This window comes from Corapipo altera, unplaced genomic scaffold, assembly GCF_003945725.1.
Source record: "Corapipo altera isolate COAL_440 unplaced genomic scaffold, ASM394572v1 55, whole genome shotgun sequence".
Classification (NCBI taxonomy): domain Eukaryota; kingdom Metazoa; phylum Chordata; class Aves; order Passeriformes; family Pipridae; genus Corapipo; species Corapipo altera.
Genome location: NW_020884882.1, coordinates 3,266,949 through 3,284,678, shown reverse-complemented (window position 1 = coordinate 3,284,678; position 17,730 = coordinate 3,266,949). Strand labels below are relative to the sequence as shown.

The following is a 17,730-nucleotide window of genomic DNA, read 5'->3' as shown; positions in this document are numbered from 1 at the left end:
GACGCCCCGCCCCCTCCGAGTAGGCCACGCCTCTCAGCTCTTAGCCCCGCCCACGCCGAGATAAGCCCCGCCGCGCGTGTCGGGGACCCGCACCCCGAGCCCGGTTGTCACACCCCCAGCCCTCCCTCCTCTGCCCCCCATGGCTCCTCGAGCCTTGCTCCGCAGCCCCCGTCGCAGGTGGTGGCTCCCAGACGTAGAGTCGCGATGGCGGTGACAGGGAATGGGAGCTGCTTCCCAAATCATGGTCACCTTCTGCCTCTCAAGAGACCCTCAGCCAGGGGGGCACGGCCTCTGGGCCCGTCCCATGTTCTTCAGGGGGTCTCAGGGACCCGTCCTTGGCTCTGCCGGGGTAGTGCCTCTCTGTCTGGGACAGATGATGCTCTAAAGAGCTAAAATCTGGTTTGGGGCATAAACTTTATTTTGCACAATCAGCTTCTTTTCTCCTTGGCACTAGTGGAGGCAGGGAAGGACAGCAGGAATGTCCTGCACTGGTCTCTGTAAGGCGACAGGCTTAGGGAGGGAGCACCTGTCCGGCTGCTCTCTGGAGGATTCTGGCTGAGGTCTCTTCTCTCCCGTCAGATTCCGGGAAAAGCAGATACCCCAACCTGCAGAGCATCCTAGGGCTCAGACTGCTGCTTTCTTGTGCCCCAGCAGAGTCCTCGCTGGAGAAGCTTGCTGAGCAGCAGAGATGCCACAACCACCACCATCAGGGGCACAGTGGCAGTGCTCAGAGCCTGTCCCAGCCCGTGCAGGTAGATGCACCAGCTGGGGAGTGATGCTATTCCCAGGCTCAGCACCCCAGGACATACAAGGGGAGCCAATCTCTCTGGCTGGAAGCCTATTGGGGCTACAAAGTTTTGGCCTTGGTGGCCCCAGGCTGCTGCAGAGCTGTTGTCCAGGCTGAGGCTGCAGGAACCCATGCCAGGGGCAGTCTGGAGGCAGATAGATGGGCAAGGAGTCACCACCCCATCCATCCAGGCAGCAGGAGCAGAAAGGCAGCAGTGAGCAGGGAGGGGGGCTCTGCGTGGGGACTCGGCAAGCTGGACCTCAGGGGGACACATCTGAAGGGTCCAGTGCCAGCACTGCACTACCCAAAGGCCTGGCCAGGAATCCCACCTTGGCCACGCTCTTGTCCTGGTCGTGCAGGTGAAGGAGCAGCGGCAGCAGCAGTGCAGGGCCGTCCCGCACCTCCTTTTTCATCAGCTTCATCTCAGCCATGAAGCCCATCACCACTCGGAAGAGACGGATGGAGAGCTCCCCCACGGCGTCCGACTCCTTGGGGAGGAGGGAAGGAGGACCTCAGGCAGCTCTGCTCCAGAAGGAAGCGAAGCTGCGGCACTGCAGGTCTGCCATGGGGTCCTTGGGGCTGGGGGCTGGAGAGGAAGGCCCTGCGGAGGGCCGGGTGGCTAAGGGTAAGGTGTGCCGCCGTCCTGCCACGGCCAAGGCTGGGTGAGCGGCTGCGGGGAATTCGGGATCGGGATCGTGGCACGGGCGGTGCGTCCTCCGGCCGCCCGGGGGCGCGCGGGGCGGGCGGGGCGCGGGAAGTGACGGCGGCGGCGGGGCCGGAGAGCGGTACGGGCGGGACCGGGCGGGACAGGGGCACGGCGGGGAGGGGAAACGGGACGGGGCAGGGGCCCGGGGGCGGGGCAGTGACGGGGCAGTGGTGGGCTTGTGGTGGGTCAGTGCTGGGGTCTGTGATGAGACCAGTGATGGGGCAGTGGTGTGTTCAGTAGTGGGATCAATGATGGGCCAGTGATGGGACAATAATGGGGTCAATAATGTGTCAGTGATGGTCGGTGCTGGGTGATGGGGTCAGTGATGGGTCAGAGATGGGTTCAGTGCTGGGGTCAGCGATGGATCAGTGGTGGGTCAGGGATGGTCAGAGATGGTGGTCAGTGGTGGGGTGGGTACCGTGTGTTCAGGAGGTGCAGCCATGAGGTGGGGGCAGCGATCATCTGGGTGAAGCCGTTTCTATTTGTGCACCATGTGTGGGTGCCGAGTGGTTTGGAGCGATGGGGGGGTGCAGGCAGGATGGGTGTCCTGTGTCAGGGTCCAGGGTGGGGAAGTGGGGTTGCCGCGGGGCCCTGGACAGACGTGTCATTCACACCAGGGAAGCAGAACCAGGCTCTGTGGTTGGTCATGAGCCTGGGCTGCTTCCTGCCGTGCTGCTGCGCAGGCACTGAGGGCGCAGGAGCCGGCAGAGCTGGCAGGGTGAGTGTGAGCAGGGTGAGTGTGGGCAGGTCAAGTGTGGACAGGATGAGTGTGAGCAGGGGGAGAGTGAACAGGGTGAGAGTGAGCAGTGTGAGAGTGAGCAGGGTAAGCACAGGGAAGGTGGATGCAGGCAGAATGAGTGGCAGGCAGGTGCTGTTGGGATCCTGGTGTGGGTTTGCTGGGTGGATAGAAGAAAACCATCACTCACTCAGGGTGCCAGTGGGGTCTTGGGGTGCTGTCTGGCCTCTGAAGGGGTCATTGCAGGCTGAGCTGGGAATCAGGGATCTTGGAGCTAGGGGGGCTACTGGGGGGCACCCTGAGGGTGTAGGAGGGCGAGCCCAAGCTCTCCCCACCCCCCAGAGGGGAAGTGGAGCAGTTTGCTCAACCCCATTCTGTAAACGGGTGTGGCAGTTCCTCCTGCCTTCTGCCTGTGGCTTCTCCTTCGCAATGGGAACAGCCACCAGGCTGGGAGAGGGATCCCCACCACATGGTGGTTGTGACCCCTCAGAGGCTGTCAGGGCCCCCTGGAACCCCCATGCTGGGGACACATGTAATGAGCTGGCTGGTCTGACAGGTGCCCAGGTGGCAGGAGCTAGTGGCAGAGCTGGGGAGGGGGCAAGGCCAGCACTGTACCTCCTGCCCCTCTGCTGGTTTGGCAGTGCCAGACCTGCCTGCAAGTCTCAAGGCACAGATTCCTGGAGCTGGCACCGCATGCCACTTACCTACCACTGTTGTTTGACCTTGGACCTGCCGCTAATCCCTATGAACTCATCTGTCCGCACTGCTGGGGAACTGTGCCCACACTGGGGCCAGTGCTGGGCTGGGGGGGACACACACGATCTGTCCCTCACTAAAGTGTGGCCTGCTTGGTTTCCTGTCAGTGAGAAGAATGGGCTCGGTGTCAGAGGAGCTCAGCTTGGTCCCCCTGCACCAGAGGCCGGAGCTGCTGGAAGCCTGTGCCGAGCTGCTGCGTGAGGAGTGGGGGAAGAGCCGGGCGTCGAGGCTCCACATGCTCCAGCGCTCCTCAGACGCCTTTCCCATCTGCCTGCTGCTGCTGCGGAGCCGGGGCCCCACCGAGATCCCTGGCCCCCGGGAGGGTCCCTGCCAGCTGGTGGGCCATGTCCGACTCTCCCGCGTGGTCGGCCGTCCCCGTGACCTCTACGTGGAGAGCGTGGTGGTGGCCCGGGCGCTGCGGGGCCAGGGCTACGGGCGGCGGCTGATGGAGGCCACTGAGCGGTGGGCCCGGGCCCAGGGGTTTGGCTGCCTGCACCTCACCACCCACGACAAGCAGCATTTCTATGCCCACCTGGGCTATGTCCTGGGTGAGCCGGTGCAGAGCGTGGCCTTCCTCAGCCCTGCCATATCCTCCGAGGTGCTGCGGCTTTTCTCCGCCCCTCCTGGTGCTGCCATCACCATCAGGCCAAGGGTACCTTCTGCCCCCCCGCCTCCCCTCCCACCCCTCACTGTCCCACCACCCCCCCCTCCACCGACTGTGATCTGGGCAAGGGGTGTCCTGGCTGAGAACAGCAAGCAGAGCCTCCTGAAAACCCCCCACCGTGACGCCAAAGGGCTCCCCATCTTCTGGATGAAGAAGGACATCTGAGGGGCTGGGGCCCCAGGACGGTGATTAAAAGCAGTGCAGGCAGGAGCTGCCTGCTGTGGCGCTGCCTGACTGCCTGCCATTCTTCAGGGCTGGCACTAGCTCCCCCAGCCTCCCTGGTTCACCCTGGCCCCATTGCTGGGTGGGTCCTCACACCCTGCCCTGCCTGGGCACACTGACTCCACTCCCACCTGGCTCCTGGCTCACCTGGCCATGGCTCTGGGACCACCAGTGTGGCAGGGAGACAGGTCCAGTCTAGGCTGTGGGGCTGGAACTGATCCCGGGAGCGCCACCCAGTCCCAGCAGTGTCTCCTCCACTCAGGGGATTCACTGAAGGGCAGCTGGGGCTGATGGTGTGTGGTGGTCTCCAGCACGGCCACTGCTCTTGCCACTGAGCAGCCATGGATAAACCAAGGCACACGCTGGCTGGAGGGGCACCAGGGGGAATATGGCATGGCAGTGGGGCTGCAGAGTCGGGTCCCTGAGCTGCATGGCGAGGGGGGCAGGTGGCCAAGCCCCCCCACCCCGAGGCAGCCGTTGTCAGTGAGAGCTAGAGGCATGGCAGTGGGAAGGTCAGGGAAAGTGTCCGGCCTCACGCCGGGGGATTAGCGCTGCCCTTGCTGCATCACGCGGCCCCTGGGCCCGTCCGCTGTCTAATCCCCTTGTCCCGGGCAGCTGGCCAGCACTGGGCAGGGGCACCAGCCCCCTCTGGTTCTGCCTGGCCTATGAGGGACCCAGCTGCACCTTTGGCTCCACCACACCTCTTGTGGGGCTTGGTCCCTCAGTAGGGCACCCAGCTGGGCAAGGTGCTGTGGTGAAATGGGAGGAGGGGGTCATGGTGCCCCCACTACAGGCAGGATTGGGAGCCAGTGGGAAAATGGAAGCACTGGGGTCTGTGGCTTGCAGTGCCACTCCAGAGCTGTGCCATGGCTGTGCTGGTGGCAGGTAGGGGCTTGACCCCAGCGTGCAGCAGGCAGAGGTGCCCACTGCCAGTGCTGAGGCAGGAGGGGTCTGAAACCCTCAAGTTTACCAAGTCTTGTGGGGGTTTTGGGTGGGCAGCACATGCCTGCGGGCAGCTGTGGCTGATCCTAGCCCGCTGCATGCCAGGGGGGCAGTGCCAGCACGGCTGGGGTGCCTGCTGTGCCCCGCAGCCTCACCCCCACTGCTTTCTTTTCCCTGCAGGGTGCTGGCCCTGCAGGCAGCCAGTGAGGTGGGATGGTGCTGGTGCTGGTGCTGTGGGTGTGCCTGGCACTGGGCACCACCAGCGGGGAGAGCCCAGCACCTGAGCCCCTGTCAGGTGGCCAGCCCTTTGCCGTGGTGTGGAACGTCCCCACTGGGCGCTGCCAGTGCCGCTTCGGTGTGGCGCTGCCTCTCAGTGACTATGGCATCGTGGAGAACCAGGACGGCTGCTTCATGGGCCAGAACATCACCATCTTCTACAAGAACAAGTTTGGGCTGTACCCCTACCTGTCACAGCAGGGTGTCCCCCGCAATGGGGGCATCCCCCAGCGTGTCCCCCTTGGCTCCCACCTCGCCAGGGTGGCTGAGGACATCCGCCTCCTCCTGCGCCCTGCTTTCCATGGCTTGGCCGTGGTGGACTGGGAGGAGTGGAGGCCCCTCTGGGCCCAAAACTGGGGGACCAAAAAGATATACCGGGCAGCCTCGAAGCAGTGGGTGCGGGACCGGCATGGCACCCTGCCGGCACGGCGGCTGCTCCGGCTGGCCCAGCAGGAGTTTGAGCAGGCGGCACAGGCTCTGATGGAAGAGACGCTTCTACTGGGCCAGACCCTGCGCCCAAGAGGGCTTTGGGGTTTCTACCGCTTCCCTGACTGCCTCAATGGAAACTGGGCCAAGGAGGCCAACTACACCGGGCAGTGCCAGCCGGCAGAGGTGCAGCGCAACAACCGGCTGGGCTGGCTCTGGGCCGCCTCTTCAGCCCTCTACCCCAGCATCTACCTGCCGCCGGCGCTGCCACCTGCCCTGCGCCACCGCTACGTCCACCACCGGCTGCGTGAGGCCCTGCGCGTGGCCGCCTTTGGGGCCCGCGGCCTCCTGCCCGTGATCGCCTATTCCCGCCTCTCCTTCCGCCGCTCACCCCAGTTCCTGGAGCTGGTAAGCACTGTGGGGCTGGAGTTGGTAGTGTGTGTGCCAGGGGGTTCTGCATGGCACGGGGACACAGCCTGTGCCTCCCCAGCCCGGTCATGTCTCTGTTCCTGGCAGGCTGACCTGGTGCACACCATCGGGGAGAGCGCAGCGCTGGGAGCAGCTGGACTCGTGCTCTGGGGAGACATGTCCTATTCCCGCTCAGCTGTGAGTATGACCCTGCACTGCACTGGAGCCGGCACATGGTGGGCAGCAGGAGGTGGCATGGGACATACAGGATGGCCATGTCCCTGATGCCTGCTGGGGAGGGGTGACCAGAGGGTCTCCGGTTTCAGGGCGGGTTCTCACTGGTGCTTCCTCCCCAGGAGAGCTGTGCCAGCCTGCGCCACTACGTCGTGTCCACCCTGGGCCCCTACGTGTCCAATGTGACAGCGGCAGCCCAAGAGTGCAGCTACAGGAAGTGCCATGGACACGGGCGCTGCGTGCGCCGGCAGCCCCATGACCTGGGCAGCCTCCTGCACCTCGGACCCGGTGCCAACCCGCCGGCTGCCTTCCGCTGCCACTGCTACCATGGCTGGGCAGGAGAGAGCTGTGCACAGAGGGTCCAGCCTGGCCCTGCTGCCTCCTGCCTGGTGCCCACCCACACTCACAGCCTTTATGGGCATAAGGACCTCCCGCCCTCCGATACCTGCCCACCACAGGGCACGTGGGACTGGTGACCCGGGCTGGGGACCGCCACGGTCCCCTACCCTGGCAGCACTGCTGCTGGCACTTCTTAACAGTCTCATTAAATTAAATAAATCCTCCTGGCAGAGCTGGCATGGTCCTTGTGGGCAAAGCTGGGGTGGGGGGGCTTTGTGGTGCCCCCAGCCTGGGCACAATTGCCATTGCTACTGAGAGATGGCACAGACCCCAGTTTGGCTCTGGATGGGTCCAGTGGGGCCTCAGTTTCCCTGCATGGACTCTGCCCTGATCCCCTGGTGAGCTGGCAGCCCCTTTATCCTGGGAAAGGGGGTATGGGGCACTGCCACAACCCGCTGTCCCTTTGCCACACTGGCACTGTGCTGCTGGCAGCCTTGTCCACACCACCGGGCCCCCCTCCCCACAGCTATTTTTATCCCCCCCCAACTGTGTTTCTCACTGTCCTATTTTAAGCAGTGCAGTTGGCGCACTGGCAACTCAGTGCCCAGCTCCCAGGGGCCCCGCACCACCTCAGTGCCCACTCACACTGCCCGGGCGCAGGGCAGAGGGAGCCATGCCCAGGGAGGCTGCAGAAGGTACACTGGGAGTGGGCTGGGGGCTGGTGGGGGCCCTGGCACCCCAGGGGAGACTGGGTGGCACGGGACTGTGGGGTTGGGATAGAAGCAGTGGCCAGATGGTGCCCTCTGCCACGGGGACTGTGGGCAGAGATGCCTGCCCAGGGAAGAAGGGGGTCCTGGAGGGCTGCAGGTGCAGGGCAGCAGGGTTTGGGGAGGGGGCAGGCAGCTGGCTGGTACAGCCCCCTGCACCAAACCTATGCAACCAGCTCCGTCCCCCAGCTGGGAGGAAGCAGATGCAGGGGTGATGGGGATACCCACGGGCCAGCCCCTGGCCAAAGGCAGGGCCCTGGGGTGGGTCTGAGGGGACCTGGGTACCATCTGAGGCTCCCCAGCCCTGATGCCCACCAACCTGCAGGGTGACTCACAGTCTGGACAGCAGCAGCATGGCGCCACGCTGCCCTGCGACACGCCACTGACCCCGGGAGGGATTGGGAATGGGCACAGTGCCAGCCTGCCCTGCTCCGCCACGGGCACAGCACGTGGGCCCTGCCCACTGCTCAAAAATGCGCAAACACCCAGAAAAGAACCCTTTCCCTCAACCCCATGCTTGCTTCCTGAAATGGTGCTGGAGCCATGCCTACTTCCAAAGAGCTCCCTCACTCCCATGAGGGATGTGCCTACTTGGGCAGTGGGCACCAGGTCCGCCCTGGCACAGCACACATCCCACATCTCCATCTGTGCATCCCCAAGCAATGCCTGAGCACGGTGCCTGCAGGGCAAGCCAAGCCACACCACAGGCTGGCATTGCCCTGGCCCTGCCCACTGCCTCCTAGCTGGCCCTGGGAGCCCCAGCCAGCCCCAAAGTGCTCGGGCTCTCGGGGCCAGGGGTGGCACATTCCTGCCCCCAAGCCAGGGCCAGATTCCAGTCCCACTAACGAGGCTCCGGGAGGCTCTGGAATCGTGGCCACCAGGTGCCTGCCTGCTAAGTGCTCTGATGACAGCGTCAGGGCCGGGGGGCACAGCCAGCACTTGCCTGCCACGCCTGCAGGGCTGTGCCAAGGGAACACCGACCTTGGCTGCCTCCCCCAGCACAGCACTGGGCTGCCAAGGTTGGGATCCCCCCCACCGAGGGGTCTGGTCCCACAGGAGTGCCTGGGGCAGGCAGGGGTTGTGGGCAGGGCACACGCTGACCCTTTGCCTCTGCTCCAGCAGACAGCATGGGAAGGGCTGAGGGTGCTGCGCCAGCAGAGCCCGGGGACCCCGACAGCAGTGAGCCTGGAGCCATCAGCCTGTGCCCCGTGGAGTCCATCAGCGACCTGCACTTGGCCTCGGGCGGGCAGAAGGGCACAGAGGGTGAGAACGCTGGGGGGTGGTCGTGCCAGCCCTGGCTGTGCTTGTGACTGGATTCTGACCTCTTCTCTCCCCTGCCTGCAGGCAACGGCCCAGCTCCCTCCAGCAGCCTGCGCCGGCCTCCACCTCGGCCCGTGTCCCCTCTGCCCCCAGCGCTACTGCCTACCCTGCGCCCCGCGCCCCCCGCCAGCCCCTGCCCCTGCCTCGGCCCTGGCCACCCCCTGCTGCTGGCTCTGCTGGTGCTCCTGGCACTTGCGAGCCTGGTCCTGGCCACACTGGCCATCTACCTGAGTGGTATGTGACAGTGGGCAGGGCGGGGGGCTGGGGTGCTGCAGGGGAACCTGCCCCCAACATGTCCTCATCCTCTCCCTGCAGTCCTGCAGAGCCAGTCCGTGCGGGCACTGGCCCAGTGGTTGGAGAGCCAGGAGGACGCCGTGCACCAGCTGCGGGCAGCCAGCAGGCAGCTCTGGGCTCGCCTCAATGCCAGCACCCAGCCCGGCGGGCACCGCTGAGCTGCTCCCAGCCCCACCACGGGCTCCAGGCCACCACGGGAAGGGGCAGCGAAGGGCAGGAGGGGGCAAAGGGCAGCCTTACCCGCTCAGATCTGGCAGCATTGCCTCTCGGGGCACAGGGGCAATCCCGGCCCCCACCCCAGGCTGTGAGAGAAAGGGACAGGGCTGTAAGGACTGGCACCCGCCTCTGTGACAGCCCTTCCTCTTAACAAGGCAGAAGGCACCCTCCAATTAGCCTTTTAATTACCTCTTACAATCAAAGTCTTAGAAAATCACCATGATAGATACATTCCCGGAGTGGCAGGCACTGCCAGCTGGCACAGCCCCATGCCCGCCTGGGCAGTTGCCCCCCCGTAATTAATTTCCCCCAAGATTACTATTTCATATAAAGCATTTGGTTGAAAAAAGGGCTAAGAGTGAGCAGCTGGCTGGGCTGGGCAAGGCCTGCCACCCTACACTGCTCTGCCACCACCCCTGGTGCCAGGCTGGCTGTGGAGGCAGGGGCTGTGCCCAGCGTGGCAAGTGAAAGTGAGTGCTCCTGCCACAGGCACAGACACCAGGCCAGCTGCCCCACAGCCTCGCACAGCTCTGCCCTATCAATCACCCCTCAGGCTGTGCCAGGCCACCCTGGTGTCCCCATGGAACTGGGGAGGGGGGGACATGAGCCTTGCCTCTAAAAGAGGCTGCAGGAGCTCTGGTGAAAGCCCTTCCCACTGTGCCACACAGAGCCTCAGCTGCAGAGCAGGCACACAGTAGACATGCCACCACCTCCCCCTGCTCTTCTTTCATCCTTCCTTTCTTTGGTTAAAAAAATAAAAGAGGGGGCAGCCCCCGGTGGGGCAGCTCCAGGCATTAAATACTCTGCTGTACATGAATAAAAGCCCAAAGGCCAGGGGCATTTGCCCCTCACAGTGCTGGGTCTGTAGTCCAGGTGGGCTGGGGGCTCTGCCCCCCTCTGCCCATCACAGCACATCCGCCCGCTTGTCCCGCACACGGCTCCGGGCTTTCGTGCGGGCTTTGAAGGCGGCCGAGTTGTAGAGGTGCTGGAAGGAGAGGGAAGAAGAGATGGGTTAGGGATGCTCCATCAGTGCCCACTAGATTCAATCAGTGGCATGGGAGGGGACTGTGGGCATAAATCTGGGAGCTGGAACACACCTTCTCAAAGCGGGAGACCTTGCTGGCTTTCAGAGCAGCCGCATCCAGCACCAAGGGGGGCCCGAGGCCGAAGATCTCCCGTAGCAGCTCGTTGTTCTACAGAAGTAGGGGCATGTCAGCACCCGCCAGCACCAGCCTGGCACTCCCTGGTGCATCTGCCCAGCCCCTACCTGGAGGTGGTGGCAGATGCCAGAGCCCAGCACCTCTTTAAAGGCTTGGTAGGTCCGCTGGCGTGCCCAGCTGTCCAGGTACATGCACTCCAGGCCAAATCGGATGGTCTCCTCCTGGTACTCCCCACTCTGAACAGAGAGAGGGGCATCAGCAATAACCCAGGCACCAGCCCTACATGTCCCTGGCTCTCCATGGAGGGGAATCACCAGGCAGCTGGGCAGCAGCCATACAGTGAGGGGCTCGGCAGGGAAGGGCACCACCAGCCTCCAGCACCTCAATGAAACGCAGGATGTCCCGGAAGATGGATCGCTGCTTCCGTCGGTCCGTCTTGGCTCGGTACTTGTTGCTCTCAGTAGCCAGGACCTTGAGCTGGGCACACAAGAACTCTGTATCTTGGTGACACAAGTCCTCCTGCCAAAAAGCAGGGGATTTGGAGGGATGTGGCTCCAGGCACTGCCACCATGGCCATGACAGGGCACGGGGATCACCCAAGCCAGACCCTCTGTCTGGACACCTGCTGGTGACTCCAGTCAGTGCCAGCTCAGCCAGGGCACGGGCAGGGTGCTGCTGCCTGCAGCTCCCTCCCACCTGGCTACTGCCCACCCACTGTCGTACCTCCAGGTCCTGGGCCAGCTCAAACACCAGTGCGATGGTTTCCCCGGCCAGGATGCGCAGGGTGACGCTGCTGCTGGACAGCAGTGGGGGCAGCTGAAGCCAGCGACTGGGACAGAGAGGCAGGAGTAGAGAGTCAGGGACTCTCTACTCCACAGCTGGCTACCCCAGACCAGCCTCCACTCAGTCCACACCGCACTCACTTGTCCAAAATGCTCCTGAGGTGGGAGGGGGGGCAGATGGTCAGGAGCAGGGACCATGACTGGAGCGCGCTGCAGTGCAGAGGCCCATGTTGGGCAGGTGCTGAGCCTGCCTCACCTGTGCTGGGGGGGCTGAAGATGCCCTCCAAGCAGGACAGGCATGACACCAGGTCCTGGAGGGGAGAAACTTACCAGTTAGACCACAGCTGACATGAAGATGCCATAGTGAGCTGTCCACTGGGGACTGAAGGGGACCCACCATGCCCAGGGGCGCCAGGAACTCCCTGAAGCAGGAGAGACTCCTCCACCCAGAACACCCCATCTCTGCAAGGCAGGCCTCCCCCCAGCTCAGCTCCACACTGCCCAGGGAAGGGGCCTGGGCTGTCACTGATGTCCCTGTACCCCTACCCCAGCTCAGCTCCAGGCTGCCCTGGCACCGTGGGCTGAGGGCAGGTGGCACAGCAGCCCGGGGTGCCCTCCTGCAGGGGTACGGGTGACACTCAGGCGCAGTTACCTCGAGGTCAGCAGCAGCAATGTAGCAGCACATGCCCAGGGCCATGGCACACTGGTGAGAGGAGCGAGGAAAGGGCAGTCAGAGAAGGCAGTGCCAGGACAGATCGAGCACCCAACCAAAGAGAAGCCAGGCAGGGGTGCCTCTGCTTTGTCCCCCTGCTCTGTACAGCACCCAATCCCATCACCCTCCGGCAACTGCAGGGGCCCCAAAGGCTCTCCCCAGCACCGAGGTGTCCCCAGAAGGAAAGGGGCCGGGCCTTACGCTCTGCCGGGCGCTGGGGCTGGCCGTGCTGTCTGTCAGGACGCTGACGAGCAGGGGCTTCAGGCTGCGGAACACCTCTTCTCCCTCCGGGCCGGAGCCCATCTGGAGGCAGAGGAGGGTGAGGACGGTGCCCGCCAGTGCCTGTTCGTCCCCTTTACCTGTGGGCAGCACGAGAGACCTCCCTCAGACCCGGGTCACCAGCCCCGCCGCCCGCAGCCCGCCCGCGCCCTGACCTTTCTTGAGACACTTCTCCAGCGAGTCGGTGAGCGTGAGGCGGCGCTCCAGCAGGAACTCGGACAGGGTTTTGGAGGACAAGGCCAGGCGCAGGCTCTGCAGTGCCGCCTGTCGCGTCTTGGCGCTGCGAGAGATCGCGGGACGTCACAGTCCGGGGTGTCCCGGGACATGGCACGTCCCTGCCCCCGGCTGGCAGCGCTGGCAGGGACGGGCAGCGCGCCAGGAGCGCCCACGGCGGGTGGCAGCCGCTCCTCACCTCTTGTCCAGGAGGTTGTCCATGTGCTCCTTCAGCCGGTCCTCTGCCTCCTCCTCCTGGCCTTGCTCACTCGCCGCCTCGCTCCCTGCCCGGGCGGCACCACGTGAAGGCGGGGAGCCCGCGGGTGGGGGACACCGCCACCCACGTGGGGACACCGGGGGATCCGAGGGGCTCACCTGGTCCCTCCTCGGCTGGGCTGGCGCCCTCGCTGGCGCTGCTGCAGTGGCTCAGCACCTCGCTGCCGGCCTCCTCCTCGCTGCCGGGCGAGCCCGCCCGGGCGCTGCCGGGGCCGCCTGCCGGGGTGCGGGACAGACACGAGTCAGACCGGCCGTGTCACCCGTGTCACAAATGTCACACCTGTCACACGTGTCCCCGGCCCCCCCTCCCGGCTCCCCCCACTCACGGCGCGCAGCGCGGCGGGAGCGCGGCATGGCCGGCGCGCGCGGACCCCGCGCCCCTCCCCCGACAGGAGGCCCCGCCCCTGGGCCCGCCCCCCGCGCGGCCCCCTGGGAGCGCCCTCCGCCGTCTGCGCATGCGCCGGGGGACCTGCCCGTATCCCTGTCCCGTCCCTGCCCGTACTCCTTCACTGCCCGCCCTGCTGGAATCCCTGTCCCTGCTTGTGTCGCTGTCCCTGCCCGTATCCCTGTCCCTGGCTCTGCTTTTCTCTATCTTCACCCCTGGCTCCTCATTACCCCTGCCTATATCCCTTGGGCTGGGTGTGAAATGCTCCTGACACCTGTCCCTACCCACTGCCCTGCCCCTGCCTGTAACCCCCTCCCCACTACTGGTCCTCTCCCTGCCTACATCCCTCCTGATATTCCTTTCCCTGCCTGTATTCTTGCCCCGTTGTCACCCACAGTTAAAGGGACACCTGTCCCTGCTCCTGCCCATATCCCTGCCCATATCCCTGCCCGTATCCCTGCCCTGCCGCTTAGTCTTTCTCGTATGAAGTGTTATGACCTTTATTAAGATCTGTACACCAACAGTTCCCTTGTTCACTGCATAGCTATGGTTGGGTAGGAATGGCAGCAGGGCCCCAGCCCTGGAGGAGGAGAACAGCCCCACCACAAAAGATGAAGGCTACTCCTGGACTCCTCAGATAAGACCAGCACCCTGGGCCCTCCCATTATCTGGCCTCACCGCTTAAGATAGTGAGACTGACTCCAAAACAAGGAAGAAAGGATGCCAAAATCATAGGATTGCACTGGCTTTGCAAAGCCATGGGGAGAGTAGGGACTGGTGAACCCCTGCTGTGCCTCAGCACTCAAAGGGTGCGAGAGCCATGTGTGAACCACATTTGGAGTGCCCCAATTTGGCTGGGACACCCTTTGGGTATGAATAAAGAATGTCTCTTGTCATGATCATCTTGGTGTCTTGGTCTTGGTGCTTGGGCCTCGTGGACCAGGTGTGAAATGCTCCTGACACCTGTCCCTGCCCACAGCCCTGCCCCTGCCTGTACCCCTGTCCCCACTGCCGGTCCTCTCCCTGCCTATATCCCTCCTGATATCCCTTTTTCTGCCTTTATTCCTGCCCTGTTGTCACCCATCACTAAGGGGACACCTGTCCCTGCTCCTGCTCATATCCCTGTCCTGGCCATACTGCTGCTGCCACCTATGTCTCTACCTCTGTTCTTCTCCCTGCCCCTGTCTGTATTCCTGTCCCTGCCTATCTCTGCTCGGTCCAGTCCGTACCCCTATGCTGACCCTGACCCTGACTGGACCCCATCTCCATCTTACACATATCCCTGCCCCTGCTGCTGATGCTTCCCTGCCTCATCCTTGTCCCTATCCCTGTCCCTTACTGCCTCCTCTCCCTAGCCCCTGCCTGTCTTCTGCCAGTGTCCTGATCCCTTGCCCCTTCGTGCTCCTGCCCCTGTTCCCTATCCCCCTTTTCCCCACTTTCTGCCAGCCGCAGCTCCCGGAAGCCCATTGTCCCCTTGCCTGCAGCGCCCGCCCGTCCTCCTGGCCCCGCCTGACCCCGCCCCGAGTTTCCAGGCATGAGTTTGAGTGTTTTGACTATTCCTTTGTTTGTTTGGGCCAAGAGGGCACTCGCGGAGCCCTTTCCACTTTCGTTTCCAGCTAGGCAAAGTCAGAAACCGAAACAGCAGTCGCGGAAGGAACAGAAATCGAAACTCTCGATTCCCCGGCTCCGGTGCTTAAGGCAGCACGGGCAGCAACATCCAGCCTGCGCCTCCCGCTGCCGGGCTCGAGGGTCACTGGGAGCTCCGATGATGCCGGCACCGGCTGCATCCCACTGCAAGGGAGGGCATCAGAACCCCTGGTGATGCTGGCACCAGCCATGCGCCACTGTCGGTGTTGACACCAGGATCCTCGGTGGCACTGTCCCTGGACATGTCTCATTGTCAGAAGTGACACCAGGGCCCCCAGTGGTGCCGGCATTGGCCATGTCCCATTACTTGGGGTGACTCCAGGACACCCGGTGGCACTGGCACTGTCTGCATCTCATTGCCTACAATGATGCCAGGGCATCTGCTGTCACTGCTGACAGACACATTCCATTGCCTGTGGTGACATCAGGGCCCCTGGTGGCACTGGCCAAGTCCCATTACTCCTGGTGACACTGTGCCACCAGCACGAACCATGTCCCGGCACTGGCTGTGCCCCAGCCCGGGCACCTGAGCCCCTGCCTGAGCAGGCAGGCACGGACTGGCACCGGGTCCCAATGGTGGGACTTCTGTCCAGCTGGGCACCCAGGGGAGACCCTGTGCCACCGCAGGCACCTGGGCTGTGAGGTCCTACATGGTTCCAGAGCCAGCCTCAGGCAGCCACCTGCACTGCCACCACCACCTCTGTCAGGGTGATGCGCAGCCCCTCCTGCCCCCTCCGAGCCCCCACGGTGGTGGCAACTCGGACACCCGGGGGACCCCGTCGGCAGGACCCGGGACCACCTTAAGTTCCCAGTGGTGACGACATAGGGGCGGTGACCTGGCGAGCTTTAAAAGCTGCTGCAGTTAAGAGCAGGCTGTGGGAGGCAGATAGGTGAAGGCAGGAGTGGACATAGGAGGCAGCAAGTCAGTAGAGAGCAACAGGAGTGAGCACACCTGGCAACATGAATGTGAGCCAGGTGTCATTCATGAACGATCTGAGAACGGTGTCTGCCAGAAACCTGGATGGCTGGATCGCACAGAACCTGGAGCCCAGCCCAGCTTTCTCCATGCAGGTGAAGCAGACAGTGAGGCAGATCTGCGACTTCTTGAAGGAGGACTGCTTTGGGACCGAAATCCATGTCAACAAGACAGTCAAGGTGAGTGCTGCCCTGCCCAGGGGCTAGCTGGCACCTCTGCTGTTGCTCTTCCCTCTGTCCTGCTGCTCCAGCTCCTGCCCTGCCTCAGTTTCCCTTGGCAGTTCCAGGAATGGTGGCAGGTGATCCCAGTGCTGAGGGGCAGTGGTGCTGAGCAGGCAGGGTATCTCTCTGCAGGGTGGCTCAGCGGGCAAGGGCACGGCCCTGAAGAACAACTCTGATGCTGATGTGGTGCTCTTCCTCAGCTGCTTATCCAGCTACCAAAAGCAGAAGGAGAAGAGAAAGGAGATGCTGGATTTGATCATAATAAGGCTGAATGCCTGCAGGGAGAACTTGCAGTTCACTGTGTGCATCAGTGAACCCCGTTACAAGGGTCCTGACAATACACCACGCTCCCTCAGCCTCACTCTCTCCTCCAAGGAAAACGGAGAGTCCATTGATGTGGACATTCTGCCTGCCTATGATGCCTTGGGTAAGTGCTGTAGGCTGGCATGGGGCCAGGCAGTGGTGTCAGTGATGGGATGGCTCTCACCTTCCTTCTCACACCACAGGGCAGGTAATGGAGGACGCCCCGCCAAGGGCAGATGTGTACGTGGAGCTCCTGAATGCCTGCAGCCACCCTGGGGAGTTTTCCCCCTGCTTCACTGAGCTGCAGAAGAAGTTTGTGAAGCGTCTCCCTGCCAAGCCAAAGAACCTCCTGCGACTGGTCAAGTACTGGTACAAGGAGGTGAGGGGCTGCCCAGCTTTCCCATCTCCCATTAGGCACCCACCCCAGCCAGCTCTCACCCATCCCTGTCTTCTCCCCAGCTGAAGCTAAAGAACCCTAAAGCAGACCTGCCCCCCAAGTATGCCCTGGAGCTGCTTACCATCTATGCCTGGGAGGAGGGCACAGGCTCCTGCGACTCCTTTGTCACGGCTCAAGGCTTCCTTACAGTGCTGAAGCTGCTGTGCCAGTACCAGGACATCTGCATCTACTGGGAGAAGTACTACTCGCTCCGGGACAGCAAGATTGGTGACCGTGTCAAGGGGCTGCTGAGCAGTGACCGGTGAGGACTGTGTCTTATGGCACCTGTGCCACTGGCCCCATGGCACTGCCCAGGGCTGACAGCAGTGCCCACTCTTTGTGTTTGCAGCCCTGTCATTCTGGACCCTGCTGACCCCACGGGGATCCTGGGCCAAGGCAAGAACTGGGGCCTGATGGCACGGGCAGCTGCCAGCAGCTGCAGCTCACTACCCTGCCTTGCAGATATCCAGCCCTGGGAGGTGCAGGTAAGGCTCCCTGAGCCTCTGGGCATCATGGCTCCCCATCTCTGCCCCTGCTGGCTTTGCCAACCCTCTCTCCTGTCCCTGCAGCCAGCCCGGCACGTGAACATTGACGTGAGGCAGCTGTCGGGCACCAGACTGAGCTTGACCATCAGCCCCTATGTCACCATTGGGAAGGTGAAGGAGGAGATCCGGCAGAAGTGGGGCATCCCCTTTTACAGGCAGAACTTGGCGCAGCAGGAGCCAGGTAGGAACAACATCAACCTACAGGATAGCAAGACCCTGGCTGAATATGGCATCTTCTACAGCACCACACTGGTGCTGCTGCAGATCGAGCCCCAGGAGATGGAGGTCTTCGTGCAGGGTGATAAGAGCCGCAGCACCACCTACACGGTGCTGCCCACCGACACTGTCCGGAAGCTGAAGGAGCAGATCCAGAGCCGGCAGGGGCCTTCTGCTGACCAGCAGTACCTCACCTATAACACCAGGGAGATGGAGGACCGGCACACGCTGGCACATTACAATGTTCAGCCCAAGACCACCATCCACCTGTCCCTGCGGCTCCGGGGGGGTGCAGGCCCCTAGCATCCCCAGTTCCCTGCCTGCTCGCCCTCCTGAGCGTTGCCCTCAGCACCAGCCCATGCCTCTGTGTACCCCCTGTCACACTAGAAATAAATGCTTTGGTGGATCCTTGGTAGCTACTTGCTTGGTTGGGGACAGTGCCAAGTGTCACATGGGGTGGTCAAGGGGTTGGGGTCACCCATCCCC

The 17,730-nt window shown here is 63.3% G+C and overlaps 6 protein-coding genes across 6 annotated transcripts in view; 4 read left to right on the top strand and 2 right to left on the bottom strand.

Annotated features, from left to right (window-relative positions):
- The window catches only part of RRP9 (ribosomal RNA processing 9, U3 small nucleolar RNA binding protein), a 5,076-nt gene extending 3,858 nt beyond the window's left edge, over nucleotides 1-1,218 (bottom strand). The window contains exon 1 of the mRNA XM_027640293.1: nucleotides 1,117-1,218. Coding sequence (XP_027496094.1) covers nucleotides 1,117-1,218 — 102 coding nt within the window. The remainder of the gene's footprint in view (nucleotides 1-1,116) is intronic.
- On the top strand, nucleotides 1,217-3,880 carry NAA80 (N(alpha)-acetyltransferase 80, NatH catalytic subunit). Its single transcript, XM_027640292.1, has 3 exons — nucleotides 1,217-1,449; nucleotides 2,192-2,331; nucleotides 3,093-3,880. The coding sequence occupies exons 1-3, from the start codon at nucleotides 1,217-1,219 to the stop codon at nucleotides 3,812-3,814; spliced, it is 1,095 nt and encodes a 364-aa protein (XP_027496093.1). The 3' UTR covers nucleotides 3,815-3,880.
- A 113-nt stretch (nucleotides 3,881-3,993) lies between these two features.
- HYAL3 (hyaluronidase 3) lies at nucleotides 3,994-6,728 on the top strand. Its single transcript, XM_027640339.1, has 3 exons — nucleotides 3,994-5,923; nucleotides 6,032-6,121; nucleotides 6,280-6,728. The coding sequence occupies exons 1-3, from the start codon at nucleotides 5,027-5,029 to the stop codon at nucleotides 6,631-6,633; spliced, it is 1,341 nt and encodes a 446-aa protein (XP_027496140.1). The 5' UTR covers nucleotides 3,994-5,026; the 3' UTR covers nucleotides 6,634-6,728.
- Nucleotides 6,729-7,070: 342 nt separating this feature from the next.
- On the top strand, nucleotides 7,071-9,267 carry LSMEM2 (leucine rich single-pass membrane protein 2). The gene is made up of 4 exons (XM_027640340.1): nucleotides 7,071-7,191; nucleotides 8,386-8,526; nucleotides 8,608-8,817; nucleotides 8,899-9,267. The coding sequence occupies exons 1-4, from the start codon at nucleotides 7,170-7,172 to the stop codon at nucleotides 9,033-9,035; spliced, it is 510 nt and encodes a 169-aa protein (XP_027496141.1). The 5' UTR covers nucleotides 7,071-7,169; the 3' UTR covers nucleotides 9,036-9,267.
- IFRD2 (interferon related developmental regulator 2) lies at nucleotides 9,257-12,869 on the bottom strand. Its single transcript, XM_027640291.1, has 12 exons — nucleotides 12,842-12,869; nucleotides 12,615-12,731; nucleotides 12,439-12,523; nucleotides 12,182-12,306; nucleotides 11,949-12,106; nucleotides 11,688-11,738; nucleotides 11,177-11,346; nucleotides 10,977-11,082; nucleotides 10,635-10,772; nucleotides 10,361-10,489; nucleotides 10,191-10,286; nucleotides 9,257-10,078 (listed from the first exon to the last, which is right to left on the bottom strand). Exons 1-12 carry the CDS (start codon nucleotides 12,867-12,869, stop codon nucleotides 9,998-10,000), a joined length of 1,284 nt encoding a protein of 427 aa, XP_027496092.1. The 3' UTR covers nucleotides 9,257-9,997.
- A 2,480-nt stretch (nucleotides 12,870-15,349) lies between these two features.
- On the top strand, nucleotides 15,350-17,652 carry LOC113946017 (2'-5'-oligoadenylate synthase 1-like). Its single transcript, XM_027640852.1, has 6 exons — nucleotides 15,350-15,702; nucleotides 15,877-16,171; nucleotides 16,251-16,426; nucleotides 16,507-16,745; nucleotides 16,833-16,968; nucleotides 17,053-17,652. The coding sequence occupies exons 1-6, from the start codon at nucleotides 15,508-15,510 to the stop codon at nucleotides 17,545-17,547; spliced, it is 1,536 nt and encodes a 511-aa protein (XP_027496653.1). The 5' UTR covers nucleotides 15,350-15,507; the 3' UTR covers nucleotides 17,548-17,652.
- The last annotated feature ends 78 nt before the right edge of the window (nucleotides 17,653-17,730 follow it).